At 38.2% G+C, this 20145-nt stretch overlaps 1 protein-coding gene across 8 annotated transcripts in view; it reads left to right on the top strand.

The window, feature by feature from the left end:
- LOC134817557 (microtubule-associated serine/threonine-protein kinase 2-like) overlaps window positions 1-20145 on the top strand; it is a 68737-nt gene that overhangs the window by 30168 nt on the left and 18424 nt on the right. For all 8 annotated transcript variants that reach the window (XM_063826735.1, XM_063826732.1, XM_063826733.1 and 5 more), the window contains one exon: window positions 748-912. In XM_063826735.1, the coding sequence (XP_063682805.1) occupies window positions 748-912 (165 nt within the window). The remainder of the gene's footprint in view (window positions 1-747; window positions 913-20145) is intronic.

Genomic DNA, 20145 nt, shown 5'->3' with positions numbered 1-20145 from the left:
CTGTTATCTCATGTATTAATAGCCAGACGATTTGTGCTTCGTTTTTCACTGTTCGTCTAATTGAACATGTCTCTGGATATATCAGTTAATTTGACTTGTCGGTGGTTTCATCGTGATTTACTGTGCCAATTCTTCAAAGCAATTACCAACTCCGTTGGAGTTCATCCAAGATTCCCAAAATGTCAGGCATTTCTGACACGAATTTGTAACGCGCGATGACATTATTATATCTTAAGTTTTTGCATTCATAGGCTTGCTGTGTTCGCGCGCAATTAACGCACGTGCGCGCGCACGTGGTGTAGGCTGCTAAGGCCGGACGACTTCCCTCTCCAGACATACAGATTCATAGTCATCACCAAATTGATCTAGTAAATGTATGTAATCCCGACTCTTTTCTGAGCACATTAGTCATTTAGCTCATCTTCATCCTGCTACTCTGTCATGCACTCTACCCAGAGCGAAACAGTTATCATGCATTGTTATCTCTACCTGGCAAATTCCCATGAGAGCTTTGGCATTATGCCAGCGATCTAAGTAGTTAGGCATCCTCCCGAACAGTTACATCAAATTAGGAGTCAACTGTTGAGGCTGCTGACTATTGTTTTGTCACATGTGATGACAGCTTTATGTCTATTCCACAAGATGCCACATGTTTATACTGTTCAGGAAGATTAACCGACTAGTTTTCCCGAATATAAAACCCAACCAACGGACTTTTAATTTAGTAAACTTAATTTAACATTTCAGCTATCACCGGAGCAGATCAAACCGCCGGGCCACAGAATACAGACTGTCCAGCGGAGAGTTTTCTCCGTGTCACAGCCCGTGTCCCTCCCCCAGAGCCCTGTCTCCAAATAGACCGCCTACTCTGCCTAACTTGGTGAACCTCAACTACTACAACACACATCGCAGGTTTGATGTTTGTTCACGCGTGTCATAAGCGTTCTACTTTTAAATGTTGTTAGGTATTTCGAAGAATTCATTACTAATTAGGTTGACTTCGATATTTATAAGATGCAAACTCATTTATGTAGTGATTTTGAAAAAGTAAGGTACTTCTAATGCTTTGAATTAACATGGATAAAATGAAATTCGAATTTTGCGTAAAGAGAGTGGTTGTGTATGATATTCATTGTTACGTGCAAGTTTAAATTAGTAAATCTAGTGAACTTGAGTGGTTGTTACTCAAGACATGCAACCGTCTCGCCAATTGACCAATTGTGGGCAACCTTTACACGTATCATTGTTCAATATTTTAAAAATCCGTCACAATTGTTCAAATAAAATGCTTCTAAAATTCGGTTTCCCTTTACAAATGGAGTGCACAATCCTCTTTAGACAAATCACAGTATTTCCAATCGAGCTAAACGGTGGGATTAACTTGTGGGAGACAATCAAAAGTTACTTAATCGGCTTCCAACACCTTACTGATGACCGCCACGCTGAATATAGAATAACCTCCATTATTTATAAGACCAATTTTGACAACTCTTGCTGATTTCTTTAAATTCCGCATCGAGACTGCCTTCAAATTGGTGTTACAATGGGTTTTAACGACATATTTTTGGTCAAATGTTGTTATTTAGACAAGTTGATATATCTGTGGAGTGACAAAGGAGTTCAAATCTAGGCAAACGTTACCTTGGCGCCAAAATTAATAAATTATCACACGATTGATAAATTTGCATTGTCAACTTCAATGACGACTATTTCCAAAACGAATCTCGATGCTATTAACGGACTTTTATCAGATCACAGCATCCAATATTAGACCATTCGAGCATTCGTCAAATATGAGATTCGTCAATACCACGTACAATACCACAGCCTACTAGAAGCTATTTGTAGTGCGATTTAATCAGGTTAATTAAGTTGGGAGGCTCCTTTCTCTAATATCACACAGCACCATTGCCTGCTTGATCATCACAGCGGTGCTTGAGTGTATTGCTTGCGGAGTGTATTGCTTCATCAGCAGCGAAGTGTGTTAATGCATGATCTAACAGTGTCTCCTCATGTCGTGTTGGCACGTGTTTTGTTGTTGTTGTTGTTGCACGTGTCATGTTTACACAAAAATGCAGAGTTTGTCAACAGCTGCTCTTGTCTCCACTTCTCACTCCGGTGGCACAGCGTTCAATCACCGTTCAATCAGTGTGCTTTTGTTTAAAACTTTGCCTAATGATCTTCATTAGATACATGATTGATTTTAGTCATGTTAGTTTACTCTATTAGGATACACTCTCGATCTCGGGTACACTATTGGAAGTATTAAGCAATACGAACGGTCAAGTTATGGCACGTGTTCCTCCAAAATTAAGCGGCATATCAGACAGATTTTGTGCACTTTCAGTTCAAGAGTATTACCTGCTAACTTCAACCCGCTACCCTTTACAATTACTCTTATATATTATATTATCCCTTATTTATATTCTATAACTGTTAGCGGCTCGCCTACGGAACTGCCGTAGTAATAGTGGCAGATCTTCAAAAATTCATTTATGTGCTGATATTATAGATAATAATATCATGTGACTTTGGGACATGAATTTCTGATTGTACGTTAGATACTTAGAAGTAATACTAATAATAATACTAATAATAATACTAATAATAATACTAATAATAATACTAGTAATAATATATAATAGTAATACTAATGTAGAACCAATTGTTTTGATGGCAAGGGTCACACGTTTCAAACGGTCAATTTTGACCAGCAGCTTTATGATTGATGTTGCACACCAAAACTCCCCCGTTCATTTTTTATGCATTTTTGTGAAACGTGCAACATATCACGAAACCGGTGCTTCTTTAATATTTTTCAGTTTATTTTCCGATTTTGACATTTCTCTAGCTCATCGCTTTTGTTGTTCGTATCATTTCGAATCAGTTACGAAATCTTATTATTTTCCGACATTCCCAACTTTCAAAACAGTAAATAACTCTGAACGCTTTTGGAACCCTGAAAGTTGGAAGTATTTAAGTAGATATTGATTCTAAAGTTAAAGAGTTATGTCTTTGTGTTTGATGTCGTCAAGTCTCGCATATTGCAGTTAAATGTTTACAGAATTCGATGGATACCTATACTTTACTGGGTAACCCTGTAACCTGCACAATTCGTACGAACTTATACTTTACTGAATGCATACAGTACAAGGTGGCATTTTTCTTACAACATATAAAATTCGAACCGGTGACAAAATCATAACGCAGGTTGGCTGCAATCTTTAATTTGTAATCTGTCTTCCAATTCAGAGAATTTGTCACGAAAGCTTACAGTGAACACGGCGACTTTCTCAAAATTTAATATTTTAGTCGTGAGATTGCTTAACCAATGTTCTGCTTCTTTTCAAGGCGGAATATTTTGATATCTTTTAAGTTGGTCGAGACACCTTGTTAAGAGTTTACCCGTCTTTGTAGCTATTGTCGAGCTTACTTATTGTAGCCATAGTTGGTTAAGCGAGCTCACTGATTTTGCGCTAAATAGGAAGTTAGTGATACCACTCTTACCTATATTTTAATATATATATACTATGCTATATTTAGCAAAATTTTAGCAAGATACTGCAGTATTTACAAACACTAGCTTATCTTGGAAATAAAGAACTGGTAGATTAAGTAGAATGACGAGTATATTATAGCCTTGCTTACTTTCATCTAATTTCCAACTGCCATTATGCGACCTTTTGGAGTTGACTATATTATTATGATGTTAAAAGTATGTTTTCTTACAGCTGGCTCACCAGGTCTCCTTTGCTCCTTTGTGGTTTACATAGCACGGATGATGGGGGTATATATACTATAGTGTGTTAAAGTAAATATAGTCCAGTGTACCCGCGCAACAAAAGCATGCTGTGTCCTTTTATCTTAATTAACTATTAGACCCCTCTGGAGCTACAATATCACTTGTTCTTAGGCATGAGTTAATTAGTAGTAGTAGTAGTAGTATTAGATGCCATCGTGGAGTAGGTGGTCTCCTGCACGGTTGCACCTAGGCATGCAACCTGCAATCCTATATTTAGTGATACAGAAAGATAACTTGTAAACCACAGAAGTTTCCAGTAACGTTATGAATCGGTACACTCACTGAATTTCTTAGAAAGTCAGTTTCTTCTATACTACTACGCATACATGGTGTTCATTAGTTTTGTCGTTACGAAAACAGTGCTAAGAACGTTCATTAGTTCCCAAGCTCCCAATGACGTATGTAAAAACGGACCACAGCGTTTTCATTAGCTGCTGCCCCGGAAGAACTGTTAGTTTTATCATTACGTGTACAGAGAGAGAGAGAGAGAGAGAGAGCTTGAGGTTTTCACTTTAGCTATCATAACGTATAAGGAGCTATTAGCTAAGCGTGTCCTTGATCGGTTAAAATGTTCGCTTTATTAATATCCTTACGCTTGTTCAATTCCTTCTATAATTGCTGCTAACGCTTACATAACATATGCTCAAAGCATTTTTTCACGGTTAGGGACTAGAATACCTGTCATCACTGACTGGTGATGGTGACGACTGTGTCTTACCTGGTCTATCTGTTATTTTCCCTAAAATATACTGATGACATAATTAATATTATATCCCATGAGGTTTTCGCATTATCAGGCAAATTTACTGATTTTCTATCCAGTCGATCGAAATGCGTACAGTACGTGAAAATAACACGTCTCTCACTCTGATGTACTAATAGTTAACAAATGATCTGTTGTTCAGTACACACATCTTTCTAATTGCTTTGTAAGGTTCTATATATTGTATAAAGATCTCAAAATTTGTTTTTTACATTGCTCAAGATAAATTATCACGTCGAGTCTATTGATAGCACACGTAAATTGATATTTGACGGCCTGTAATTTACCACAAAATGTTTTCCTAACATTTACAGTTCAAATTTACAGTAACTGTAGACCAGCAAGTGTCTAACATGTGGCCTTGTTTCTTGGCTCCTCCTGTCAAATTATTATTTTATCTGTATTTCTGTCTTGATTCCTTGTAATGGCTGTTTTTGTTTGCTTCTGTTGGGTGTGCCACCCGTGCTAAAAGGCTCAAATTTCAAGTTTTTTTTCTCAGCAATTTTAGGAATTTTGATACTTGAAAGACTACAGAAAGACAAAGTTCAATCGGTTAAAGTTCAGTCGGTTATAATACCTCTTGTAGATTATTATACGCTTACTCTGCATATTGCACCGTCGATGCCTCGGCTATCCGCAAGTTTTTGTATCCATATATTATCAACAGTTAATATTATAAACACTTAATGCCTAGCATGCTCTTCAGAGCCTGCAGTACGTGTTTTGAAAACATGTCTAACCGACCAATCATAAGCTCCGAATCACACAATTGTCCAATCGTAGAGCTTCTTGGAATTTTGCTACTGCAGTAGAGTTCATTCACCGCTCAAAGTTAAGTGTCACTCACTCTGCGTCCAGAACGTGGGAACATTGAGAGTTAAGTCAGAACTATATTTGATGAAGGAGCGTTCATATATATTTAGGTTCATCTAGGTCAGTCCGTCTTCATCTGTAGTTATTGTACCTGTTAATGTCGTCCTCTAGCACTGAGGTAGGTCTCTAAAATAGAGTGCCAAATGAGCCTGATATGCTTGAGCCGTGAGAAAATCACAGTTTTTGACTTTTTGCCAAAAGCACCGTATCCGGTATAATCATACCTGCTTCATGAATTGCGAAATAATGACTCCCAAAAAGCAAGTGCCCGAGTGATCAAGTGACCATTCGTTCAGTCTGAATTGTGTAGCTATGTCCCATCTTTAGTTAAACTTCCCAGTTTCCATCCTTAGGAATCCCTGGCATGCTTTGTCCAGATTACTGGCATGCATAATACGTTCCAACTATTCGCATCAGAGACACTGTCACCTTGTTCGCCCTTTTCCGGAAAAGTGAATAAAAGAATTCTTTAACACATTTTCTGCACTTGTTGGGGTAGGTTTGCATTTCTTGACTGTACTGACTTTTCGGGGGGACGTTTGTTTACACTGTATTTCCTGTGAAACTCGTTTAACTGACCAATTCGGGCTCTTGACGGAACTTCTGAGGCAGCTTTTAGGCAACATTGTTTCAAGGCTTAACACTTACCTGTGTTATCGTGTTATTATTATATAATCCAGCGTCTTATAAAGTAGCGTGTTATAATGTTAGACTCTATATAAACCAGTAGACATCCGATAATTGATTAGCCGGGCAGGTTCCTCCTGTAGATCAAGTAAAGCTGCGTCACTTACAGGACCTGTCCTCCCGTCCTTTACCACAGCTTACAGTCCCTATACAGTATACTAGTACAGTCTACATTCCACCACTGTGCACACATTCCACAGACCATGCCTTATATTGAAATAAATCTAGCATGTACTCAATGTTCACTTTTCTCGCTGTTTTACTGTAGAAATTTGAGAATCGTGCACTCACAGGAAAACCGCATAATCACACAGTATAATTCAGCTGCAGCAGAGATGTTACAGGTATATTATACACACCTAGGATTACGTAATCGAATAGCACTGGATAGTGTTGAAAACGCTGCCTGTTTAAATTGTTGTTTTGCCTCAGTGGTATTTCTTTTTGCATCACGCGATCGTAACATGTGCCTTTCTAATTCTATTCCCCTGTTTTCTGTTTTGTTTTTCAGAGACAGTGTATGTGTAATGTGTTATTTCCTGTTTTAAATTTTAATTAGACTAGTCTGAGGCGGTTTCAATTTCGTATTTACTTCTCTCAATTAACTGCCTCATTACATTTCATGATTGAGTATACAGCCTGAGGTTTAGATCTTCAAACTCAAAGTTTCACGATGAAAAGAAACTGGTACTGTAACGAAAGTTTTATTCCAACTCCTAAAACTTCCAAATCAGCTATTTTACTGACAGCAGCCAAAGTCCAGGATTGCTGGACAGGTCGAAACTGTCCAGGAATGTGCCGAAAATTACAAAATCACATAACTGACGGTTTGTTTAATCGATTTATTTCCCGAATCCCGACTATCAAGCTCATTATTCCATTTCTTCCACCGCAGCTGACCGGACTGTGGGATTTCTTATACCTAATGTAATGTATACTGACATGCATTTAATGGCTGCTTATTGTTCGTATGCTCTATATAATATATATAGTCTATATATAACTGTGTCCACACCCAGAGAAAAGAATCCGGGAGTAGTTTCGCAGGGATTGTCTTCTGGTTGAAGTCTGCTATTTTTCTCGAGCTTTTGTTGAGGGATGCCGTCCAATGCGGAACCACCGACCGTCTCCATTTTTAATGATGATGCGATTTGTAAATTCAAGCCAAAGCGTCTATTTTTAATAAAAACGACTTGCTGGCATATAGTTTATTTCCGTTTCATTCTAGTTAGCATCTTTGTATCCCATTAGTCCAACATGGAGTTAGTCCCTAAAGAGCTTTTGATGCCCCCGTTTGTACCATTCTGCATTTAATATCTGCTTTCGCAATTTACATCACATATTAATGTTTGGCGAGTGTAGATTGAGGATTTTTCTGTTTATCTTTTAATTTTTTGAGTTTATCTTTTAATTTGACACTAAACCCATTTCCGGAACATTACCGGGAATTAGTGTATATTTATTGGGTTATTATCATTATTATATACACTATACAGACCACTTCCTTCACACACCCTGACATGCTTCTTCATCCTACACGCGCTACCAATTTCTCTAATGAGGCCGTACATTATTTCTAATCACTCGCTGTATATAATATGAAATGTACTTTTTTTAAATACATTCTATAATACGCGATGCTATCTTCTTTCTTTCCTTAGTACGCTACATGTATTGAATCAGGCATATCATAACATGAATAAGTGGTTAGACTTAGTTAAGTTAGACTTCTTGAGTATTTTTGAGGTCGTCATGTCTGCTGATGTGGTTACCCTTGCTCGTGATTTATAGGGTTTATAATTTGAACGGTCAATGCTGGAAGCTTGTTGGTAATTCACATCCCCACTACTTCACCAGTATGAAGATTAAAATTTACTGCGCAGATTATCTCGTTATTTAGTGTATCAAATGCTTAATGAGATGAACTGGTCTTATTGTTAAGTAAATAAAACGACAACACTGCAAACGTTATTTATATTCATATTTTTAAGCAGCTTCCGCTCATTAATAACTTCCTTTACTTTTAATCGTGTTTTACCCTCGAGCATAATCTAGGTGGTTTATTAATCAAGTCTCTGAAGTAAGATAGTGGCGTTTTTTACTCCGTTCTTTATTTTTTGTAACATTTATAGTACGTGGTCACAATACGGGGGGGGGATCATGTTTTAAAAAATAACATGATCCCCCCCCCCCCCACAATACCTGCTCTACACTCTACATGGGATAGAACAGCGAAATATTCAAATAATTTCTCGCAGTACATGACGCAGTGGTGTGATTTGATCAAAACAATAACATACTCAGTGTATTACTGGATCTCTTTGAGTTCAACTTGTCTTTGTTTGATATATTTAATCTATGTGGACCACATTTTCTTTAAATTTTCTGCGTGATTTTCTAGTCATCTTGTGCCTAGCGTTTATAATTCGAATTATGAATTGCCTTTTGTCCTCCCTAAACTAAAAGCCTCAAAATCAATTAAAATCCCCTTAAAATAGTTAAATGTTGGGTAAATTCAGAACTTCACCAGTAATTATAATTATACTGAATACACTCCTCGGACCGATCTAATGTTGTCTTATCCCCTGGAATTCTGAGTAATAAGTATAATATCATCTCTCCTGCTCGTCTGAAAGGATGATTTTTCCGCTCATACATCAGGTTACCAGGTATTTCACCGCAATTTCCTGATTGATCTGCGATGGAAGAAACAGCAGGGCATTAAATCTGCTTGTCCGGCACACAACGCACGGTATCTCTCTGCAAACCACCTGTTCTCTTTATCTGCCCCATTTTCTGGCCCCATCCCCTGGTTGGTTGTTGTCATGGTGATGTTCAATTCTTATTGGACAGCGCGTGTCACATGTCTGTAGAAATACAACTTTCTGATTGATTGGGCAGTGTCACGTGACTGGGCTTTGTTAAGCTGGGTGCAGGTGATAATAGAGTGACTAAGTGCCAAGAACTGTGCTAACTAGTAAATAGTTGAATACAATGCCTTCTGATACTGGCTATATATTTATATATGGTATCTTAAGATAGCACATGTTTGCTTTGTTGGGTCCTGATGGTGCGAGCTTCACTCAGCTGGAATATTGCCGAATGATTGGATTTGATCCGGACCTCTCCCAATATCTACTTTAACTCTGAACTCATTGCTGTTTCATTTGCTATGCGGTAATGCGGGGACCCGGGTGATTAGAATCGCACCTAAGATCTCAATGGCATATTATAATATCATATTATTATATTGCTCAATAGAGTGTGTCATGAACCTCTTTGTCGTTTCGATGCAATATCCATAAATAATGGAATTGTTAGAGTTCTCTAGTTGGTTAAAGGCGCAGAGAGAGAGAGAGAGAGAGAGAGAGAGAGAGAGAGAGAGAGAGAGAGAGAGAGAGAGAGAGAGAGAGAGAGAGAGAGAGAGAGAGAGAGAGAGAGAGAGAGAGAGAGAGAGAGAGAGAGAGAGAGAGAGAGAGAGAGAGAGAGAGAGAGAGAGAGAGAGAGAGAGAGAGAGAGAGAGAGAGAGAGAGAGAGAGAGAGAGAGAGAGAGAGAGAGAGAGAGAGAGAGAGAGAGAGAGAGAGAGAGAGAGAGAGAGAGAGAGAGAGAGAGAGAGAGAGAGAGAGAGAGAGAGAGAGAGAGAGAGAGAGAGAGAGAGAGAGAGAGAGAGAGAGAGAGAGAGAGAGAGAGAGAGAGAGAGAGCTTTATCTGACAAGTTATCTTTAATCTGACAACTACAAGCTGACAAGCTGCACGCGGTCTTCATCATACCATTACCTCTTAAATTTAATTTTACGAGTGAATTATTTCTTCTAATACCGCGTGACGCTATTCGTTAAAGGATGGGTGGTTTATAATTTGCAGTCCTGTAGTGCAGAGCAGCCGAGTAGAAGTTATTAAATACGATCTTATAACTTTGTATATTACTGAATGTCTTGCGGAGTTTTAAAAAACTTTACAGGATTGTTGCTGCTTTGTTTTACCTGAAAGGCGATCTGTTCCTTGGTCGGGTGCGCTGGTATAGACTGGAAACGTTTACTGGTACTACCACTACCAGTAAACGTTTCCAATTTACTGACCTCAAAGGTGCGGAGTGGTTATTTTAGTGGTCGTCATGTCTTGGTTACCATAGTTACATGTCTGGGTTTTCTGAGGGTGATTTGATTGATCTTTTACATCATTGGGCGTGATGAAAACGCGACTGATATTCCCTCAAAGATCTAGATTTAGTCCTGAAGAGTCCGCATGAAGCTACCGGTTGAAGCCAGAAATCGAGACAATTCTGCGTAGAAACCAGAATGGATTCAGACCAGGAAGGTCAACAACTCAACAGATATTGGTACTGAGACGTCTTATAGAGGGTGTCAAGAGTCGGAAACTGCCAGCTGTTCTGACATTTATAGACTTTAAGAAGGCTTTCGACAGTGTACATCGTGGGAAAATGCTAAAGATTCTAGAAGCTTACGGCATTCCAGTCAAAATCGTGCAGCTTATACGGCTCATGTACGAGAAGACAATGGCCAAAGTCCTAACTCCAGACGGAGAAACTGAATTGTTCGAGATACTTGCAGGTGTGTTACAGGGTGATACCTTAGCACCTTACCTCTTTGCAATAGTTATCGACTACTGTATGAGGCAAGCCATAGGCGATGATGCGGAGCGACTTGGACTCACCCTCGAACGTAGAAAAAGCAGAAGAGTGGGGCCCAAGATCATCACCGATGTGGACTTTGCAGATGATATAGCACTTATATCTGAGGACATGGACAAGGCTAACGAGTTCCTGCTCAGAGTAGAATCGGCGGCAGCAAGCGTGGGACTACACATAAACGAAGGCAAGACCAAGGTCATGACACTGAATATGGAGGATCGATCTAGCGACCTACAAAGTCGATCCGGGGAAGCCATAGAAAATGTAGATGATTTCATCTACTTAGGCTCCTGGATTAAGAGCACAGATAGGGAGATAAGGGTTAGAAAGGGAAAAGCGTGGGGTGCCCTACATAGACTGAAGGATATCTGGAAATCCAAACTCTCAAAGAGCCTAAAGATTAGATTGTTCATAGCGGCTTGTGAATCAGTACTGCTCTACGGATCAGAAACCTGGACACTGACAAAGGCTCAAGAGAAAAGTTTGGACGGGACATACACAAAGATGTTGCGTATGGTGCTGGGTATCTCATGGAAGGACAAGGTCAGCAATATAACTTTGTATGGTAGCCTCCCAAGGCTGTCAAACAAGTTACGAAGCAGGAGATTAAAAATGGCGGGACACTGCATCCGACATCCTGAGCTACTTGCCAGTGATTTAGTCTTATGGGAACCTACGCACGGTAGAGCACAGCAAGGCCGACCAAGACAAAGCTACTTGTCTATGTTACTGAAGGAAGTTGGGACAAACTCTAAAGAGGAACTGCGAACCCTGATGCGGGACAGGGATATATGGAGGGGGTTTTCTGGCGTAGATCGGACTTAGCTCCGACATAGTAGTAGTAGTAGTAGTATAGTTACTATAATTATTTGACGTACTTTAAATGTTCTTGTGGGCGTAAATCATAAACCCTCTCACAAACGAATTCTGCAAAACGCATTCATGACATAGTTTATTAAGTTGCCTAGACATGAGCATATAGTTATAACTATAACTAGTTAAATAGTTTACTGTATAGGCTGGGTTGATCGTGTTTGTTTTAAAGAATTAAGATATTAAAATATTCATCTATTAATTATTCATAAGCACGAAATGGTAAAGTAATCAATCGATACAGAGCATTGTATCGGCACTCATACAATAAGTCATTTATCAAGATGATTACTCTGTCGTACGTGTTTATCAGATAGTTTCACGGCACTCAGAAACATGAGTCATGGCGAACTGAATGATAATATTAATATGCGACTAATTCAACAACAAAGGCAGGCCAAGGAAATAAACAAAAATATGATGCATAAAATCAGCTTTTAGTAATAATAATAACTTAACTGCGTGTCGAGAGGAAGCTGTAAATTTTATTATTACTGGTGCTGTGAACAGTATTTCCTTCATCGCCTTGTAGTGCAAGTTGTGTGGAGAACACTATTGATGCAGTGCCTTAGGTAACTGTTATTGTTGTGGTCTGTAAAGCACCTGTTGGGTGCAGCAATTCACTTGATATATATAATCTTACCCTCCTACTGCTTTATTATATAAGATTACTATTAGTTCTTACACATTACACTATAATATGATATTATTATATATTATAATATGATATTATGTTAGCCTAGTGTTATATTTGTAAGATTATACTTGGGGGGCGTCGTTTGCTGACAGTGCTCTATCGGAAAGTCACTGAAGAGATCATGGTTCGTATATGATCGAAACAATTGCTTGACCTTAACCCGTCGTTTCATTTTGCATTAAACGTAGTAGTATAGGACTACATCTAGGATATAGAGCAAATAAGTACAATGCCAACCAGCCATTAACCGGCTTTTAACCGGCTATTAATCAGTTAATAGCCGGTTGGCATTGTACCAGATTTGTACCTTATTTGTACCTATTTGTCGATATATTATGAACTCACCATTATAATTTTCACTACAATACACTCTGGTGAGATCTCCACCCAACTCTCTCGTCGTCAGAAGCAGACAAATATACATTACCACACCGCATCATTCAGTGCAGTGGTAATTTAGTCGGATTTATTCGATAGTGTTCACATTTAGTAGTGCCGTTGCCAAATTGCGCCTGTATATATCATATATTAATATACACTGTAAATTAGATTGATAGCGTCAGGTAGTATGTGTATATTATTATATAATAGTGTGTAATTACACTGCTGCTCCACGCAAGTTGACGTTGTCATGGCACTGCTTCACAGTTTCCGTACTGTCGCCATGACTATTTTATTAGTTATTATTGCAACCCGTTCGTTTTTTTCTCTTACGTCAAATTCGAAAAAACGGACCACGTCACAAAGCTGATTTCTGTAACACAGTGTGTTTCATTAACGCAAGCTTTGGATACTTATTCGTGGTACCTGTTAAGTCTGTGTCAGTGTTAATGATAGTTACTCTATATCCTGCACATACCTTGCTACCTTGCACATACCTTGCAACCTAGTTACTCTATATCCTGCACATACCTTGCTACCTTGCACATACCTTGCAACCTAGTTACTCTATATCCTGCACATACCTTGCAACCTTGCACATACCTTGCTACATTCTTGCAAACTTTACTTTGGGCGATCCTCAGCTTCAGGTTTGAAATTCAAGCATTATATACGGATACAGCGTTCTTAGATCATTAGGGGATCATCAACAGTAACAGCCACCATTTCTTGACCAACAATCATTTTAGTATCCACTTGGGTGCTTTGACGGTCGTTTGAGTGTCATTATAATTGTGATGAGAACAAGTAGAGTAAGCAGAAGTATATCCAATAGTTGTTGTTTGCTCGGTTGATCGGTCTGAGTTTTCTTTGAGGACTAAGGAAAAGAGACTGCATGGTCGGCATGATCTATTGTATTGTTTATTGTATTGCCTATTTCCATTTTAATGATTTCTGTTCCTTAACTTAATTGTCCAAAGATTGTTAGGGATGCTAAATTCTTCCATGTTGCTCCTTTGTAATATTCTTTTTTTATACAGGAATGAGGATATAAGGGGCGAGAAGAATTCTGCGGAGCATATCGACCCCCTGCGTGTCCCGGGTCCACCAAAACCTATATTTCCTGTTTTTCTATCAGCTGTTTTCTTTTAATTTCGGGATCCTCAGGCGCATCTGTAAAACTATGAAAGAGTCCATTCGAGCTCGTATCAAAGTATCTATTAAATAAATTCGAACCCTCCTTACTCCTTTCTTCCTTTCCAACCCTTTATTCTTGAACAAAGCAGTGCCTTATATTAAATTCTTTAATTTTCTTTCTGTTCAAAGAATCACGTGACACGCCATACCGTTACCCCGTGAGGTGGAATGAAATTGAAAATAAATTAGACTGTGACGGAGAAGCTCTGTTATTTAATCTATCGTTCTATCGTCATTCGTGTGTGACGACGTCACGTGATACCCACGTGATGTAAGAGTCATACCACGTGATGCGCCCACGTGTTATTACAGTTGCCCACGTGTTAGGTGGTTGGTTGTGTAGTGATTGATTATGAGCGCTCTCAAAGTCTCACTGCTTGACAGTTGATTTATTTTAAACTACCGCTCCCTGGTGCTCCCGTTGCACTGAAAAATGAGAAATTTGCTAGCATACAAGATTGTTTTCAAATTAGGGTGTTTTTTTTCCCGTTCTAAGTAGATTGCCTACACACTAATAGTATTTTGTTCTGTTTGAATTTTTAGTTTTTACAGTTTTAGATCATCTTTTCAAAGCTTAACTAACCATGAGAACTGTATGTGTTGCTTGTAAATTGCCCAAAATATTTATGAGTTTTGCAGAGTGATACTGACAGTTTGGTTTAAGCGAGGTTTTCCCAGTCCTCAAAGGCTTCCTTGATTCTACATCCTCCCCAATCAACAGCAGTTGACAGCTAGAGATTGTGGTTTACTGTATAAAGGTCAAATTAGGAAATTTCTTTGATTTCTGTTTAATATCTCCTGACGGAGTTCATATGATGATGTAATTTTTCGATTGTCGTATCAGCTCTGTACAACTTTAGTAATCATTACTCTGATCCGTCGTATTGTTTTCAGCGATCTAAGGGTCTTCCGTCTTCCGTCTAAGAAATAAGCAAATAGTGAAAAATAGATGTCCATTGTCTGCCTCTTTTACTACAGTTGAGACTTTGAGAGAAAGTTGAGCAAGCCTGAGAATGTCAACTGTGTTGATAATGTAGATCTGATCTTGCAACAGCTCATATCTTTCTGTGTTACATAATCAACATAATCAACGGGAATATAGTATTTCACTAGTTGGTTTCTTTGTCTTTCTCTCCTCTAAAAAGTTATGTCAACAGAACCTGACGTATCGTTATCCAGCCAACCCAAAGCCAGATCTCACTGACGTGCTGATTCTCCTCCAATGATTGCACCCAACCCACCTGCCTACATTCTCATATTGTTTCACAATCTGTCTGGTATTTGGTTCAGCTTATTTGATCGGAATTTGCTTTCCTGCATGGAATTTGGCTGTCAATTCTGGCATCTTCTTGCAATACCCCAGTGCATTATGTTGTCAAATTTAATGAATATGTTCATCCTGACATTTCCATTCTTACACAACTCCAGATCTTATCTATACAATCTTATCTATACAATCTTATCTATACAATCTTATCTATACAATCTTATCTATACAATCTTATCTATACAATCAATGTATAGTGTATACAATATCTATACAGTCTCCTGATACTCACTAAATTTTATGTGTTTTGCCCGTCCGTTGGGATTTATAATTGCAATGTACCCATGTTGTCGAGGCATCTGTCGTGTTCGTTTTTGATATATTAATTAAATGTGGAGGAGGAAACACTAAACCACCCTATCGGCATATTATGTGAATGCATTTATCATAATTTGATATGATTTAAATCCTTAATCATGTAATTTAATTTCGGTGCGGTTTTCATTTAAAATTACTACGGCATACACAGATTTCTCCATTTGTTAACCAATACCTTGAAGTACCGATGTTGCACTTTCAACGTTATTTTGTTGGTGAAAATTATATATCGCACAAACCTGTCTGGCAATTTCCCAGCCCTTTTCTGATACTCATCCCAAGTGACAAATTTTGTGATATGAAGAAGAGAAAATGAAAACGATACCATCTTGTTAGTGACTTCTAATAAAAGTAGTAACCCTGTGAGAGTTTACATCCGGTGTCAAAGGAATACTTGCAGACAGTTCTGTTTTATAATAGTCGTGCTAAATTGGATAAAGAAGTGCGCGTGGCTATAATAATAAAGTTATCAGTTTACAGCAAGTTGTTGAGAACTCCAGATCCGTACTTGCTTTATGTCCATTGTACCATGGTCCTCCGCTCTGTACACAACTCTAATCGGATTGCACTATGAATATTGCTCCATTATTAGCTTTCTGTAGAGCATTCAAATCACATATTCAGGATATTCACTCATGCACATTGCACTACTCTCTAAAGATAGTATTCAAATCACATATTCAGGATATTCACTCATGTGCACATTGCACTACTCTCTAAAGATAGTTCTCTAAGTAGCACTACTCTCTAAAGATAGTTCTCTAAGTAGCTCCATCTTATACATCTTATACACTGTTATTATATGTCAATATACACATTGTTATAACCAATTTCGCCATCTGTTCGGGAGTTGTGTTGCGTATGTGGCAGTAGTTCATCACAGTGCCGTGCTGGTGCCAAGCAAATACCCGGTGCTAAAAGGAAAAACCCGGTGCTAAAAGCACGCCTCAAGTTGGCGTTCCATGTCTCTCTTCATTGTAACTCAAGAGAATCTCTTGTGTTACAATCAGTAAAATGAGGGAACAATGCCAGTTAATTGGTTCGCGCTGTTTTGATAGAATTGTCAAGCCTAGTGTAATGGAATGCCGGCTAGCCGGCGGTCTTGGCTTGAAGTGTCCGTAATTGTATTACATTTACTTTTTAGTACTAGACTGTTTGTTACATTTTACGACTTGTAGTCTTGGCTTGCAATATTTAATATTCGTACTATAATAGTTACTTTTTAGTGCTAGACTAGCTTGAAGCTTTGGTACTATAGTTACTTGTTTGGTATTTCAGTGCCAGACTGTTACCTTAGATGGCTTGTGGACAGGCAGATTTATTTTGCTATAGCAACTGTTATTAGCATGTTAATAACTACAGACTCAGACATATTACCCTAATTACCCTAATTACCCTAATTACCCTAATTCGTTAGATTGAACACGTGATCCTCTACGCTAAATGATAGCCAGATTCTAAGTTTCTTGGTTAACGAATAAAGAGTTACCCAGATTTGTTTCAGGTCTCAAACTTGACCTAACTTGGTCAACTTTCAAGTCACCATATTTCACGACTTAATTTTGATTGGAATGGTTATCTAACTTCGCAGAGTTTTTCTCCGCCGCAAAGTTATTTTACATGTTCGAGACCAATCAAGCGTTATTGGGCCCACCCACGAATTTATTGTAAAAGGCTACTAATATGCGGCACTTTAACTGCTTTACTATAGTTCAATATTACCAAAACTTTGTTCACGTCTCACCTTTGTTACCCAAATCAATAGTTTGATAAAATGAAATAGTCGGTGATATTTCGCAGAGCTGACTCAAAGTCTTTGTGTTAAAGCTCCGGCAAAAAGAGGGGGGCTTTCATCTTGACAACTTGAACATTTCTAATTTACGTTATCGACTCTCACATGGGCAGTGTCATCATTTTTCTTTGCCATGGTATAGTTTTAAGACGGTCGTGAACTCGTGACGCAGTTATGGTCGTTAAGTGAGGGGGTAGAAGCAGTTCCATTCTTGATATGATATTCTGATTATTACTGCACAGCTCATTGGTAAATGTTCTGCAATATCAGGGAGGTTGTTGCTACCCCCCCCCCCCCCCCCACTTAATGATTGTCGGCTTTCTCAAAGAAATTTGATATCTCTTTTGCAAGTTAGCATAGGTAAATAACCATTTAGTCCTTGCTTAAAGTCTTCATACAGCGAGCATATTTTAAACTAATGAAGTGTTCTCCTTAATTAATATGGTTTTAAGCTTTTGCTCTTGCATCTCTACTTTACCGGGTTGGAGAAGTCTTGTCTTTCATAACGATCAGCTGGTTTGTGCACTACTGCAGCTCACTGCAGCTCATGTAGGTTCTGTGATAAAACTAAAGACCCTGACGACGCACTTAGCAAAGCTACCCCATACAGAAAGCTAGCTTACTAGCTACTACTGCTGCATGGTATGTTAACATGGTAACTCTAAAACTCTGCAGTTCTCATAATCCTCCGTCTGGTAAGGTGAGCTTACTGTCAGCTTCAAGATCCAGGTGATCTAGCTAAATGTAACAGTTTCTGTTAAAGTCACCCTCTTTCTGTTATAGTCACCCTCTTGTATTCGTCGCTTGTCTCAAAAAATCCGGAATTTGGCTAACTTCTTATTGTAAGTTTATACATGTAACGGCCAGTACCAATAATAAAGCATTAATAGGTAAAGGAAGATGGTAGTTTATGTAGGTTTGTGTGAAAAATGTAATCCCGGAGGTCCGTGTAATCGAGGTAGTTCTGCAACTGCAAGAGATTCCTGCAATGTGAAACTTGAGCAGTATTTCATTGCCCAGTCCCCATTTCTAATTATGAGAATTAGGATGGGTTTATTACCGAATAATTATGCTGCATATCTATCTTAATGCTCAGTGAACGTGATCAGTGACACAGATCCCACATATGTGTAGATTGTTGTGTACATGGTATCTATCTACGATACTCTTATTAAATTAAAGATTGATAGAACGTACACCACAGTTACCACAGCTTGTCATATCAGATGATCGTAACCTCTGTTTGATAGTTAGCGGTTTTTATGGTTCGTGCAATGCATCGCCTTTAACGAATTTCGGTTTATCGATTTTGTTTTATTAGTAGTACATGAAATAATCGTCCACTTTGCTAAGCTTTACTTTTTCCATTACTATCTAGTCTCACGTCATGCCTTACTCATCACTACTTTATATTTAAAATAAAATTTAATGCACATTCCATTGCCTTAATGCATATAAATGCATGAGAAGTATCTTTTCTCTCTGACGTAAGCATCTAGATCCATAGAGCGAGGTTATCTATTACGGACATCTTATAGTTATATTGCGTTGGTTATCTATTTTTAAGTGTAAACATTTTAAGTGCACCTCTATCTGATATTTTTTAAAGCTTTTTGCTCGCTTATTTCCTGTAGATGATAAGTCTACCGCTTTTTGACATAAGATAAGATAAGATAAGATAAGATAAGATAAGATAAGATAAGATAAGATAAGATAAGATAAGATAAGATAAGATAAGATAAGATAAGATAAGATAAGATAAGATAAGATAAGATAAGATAAGCGTAATTCTTAAACGGTTTTTTATGCGCATACCTAATGAGAAAATAGCTAATTTCCCGGATGAGCTGCATCAGTTATTTGTGATATCCGTATAAGTGAAATTTAGCGACCATTGCAGTTAACCTTTGTAAGTCCTTAAAGGGAGCGCACAACCTTGTGGCTTAGTGGCTTATGATATTATACGTAAACGAATAACGATGTTTTATAATATGATACATAGTAGTTATGTGTTGTTTCATTATCCGTCGCGTCGTTCAGCGTCCTTGACGTTTTTCTTCGAACCCCAGGATATTGTTTTAGAATATATATACGATCTGTCGTCGGTTGTCGTTGGGATAACGATGTTTCACAGTTTAAGCTCAAAATATTATATCAGTGACATTAGTGTACCAAGAGTGTGTACCAATGCATGTGACACTGTGTATCACTGTAACCGTGTATGTGACATAGTTGTATGCGAGTTTGTCGTTAGTCCGTGTTGGGTGTAGGGGGCTGAATATAGAGAAATAAGATTATTCCAGAGCAGCCCCTTGTTAACATTTCTATCCAATACTAGAGCAATACTAATAGTTTCTGAGCTGCCCCTTGTTAACATTTCTATCCAATACTAGAGCAATACTAATAGTTTCTGAGCAGCCCCTTGTTAACATTTCTATCCAATACTAGAGCAATACTAATAGTTTCTGAGCAGCCCCTTGTTAACATTTCTATCCAATACTAGAGCAATACTAATAGTTTCTGAGCAGCCCCTTGTTAACATTTCTATCCAATACTAGAGCAATACTAATAGTTTCTGAGCAGCCCCTTGTTAACATTTCTATCCAATACTAGAGCAATACTAATAGTTTCTGAGCTGCCCCTTGTTAACATTTCTATCCAATACTAGAGCAATACTAATAGTTTCTGAGCTGCCCCTTGTTAACATTTCTATCCAATACTAGAGCAATACTAATAGTTTCTGAGCTGCCCCTTGTTAACATTTCTATCCAATACTAGAGCAA

This window comes from Bolinopsis microptera, chromosome 6 (genome assembly GCF_026151205.1).
Source record: "Bolinopsis microptera isolate Bmic1 chromosome 6, MBARI_Bmic_1.0, whole genome shotgun sequence".
Taxonomy (NCBI): domain Eukaryota; kingdom Metazoa; phylum Ctenophora; class Tentaculata; order Lobata; family Bolinopsidae; genus Bolinopsis; species Bolinopsis microptera.
The sequence above is the reverse complement of the archived record's forward strand: the minus strand, read 5'-3'. Positions and strand labels throughout refer to the sequence as shown.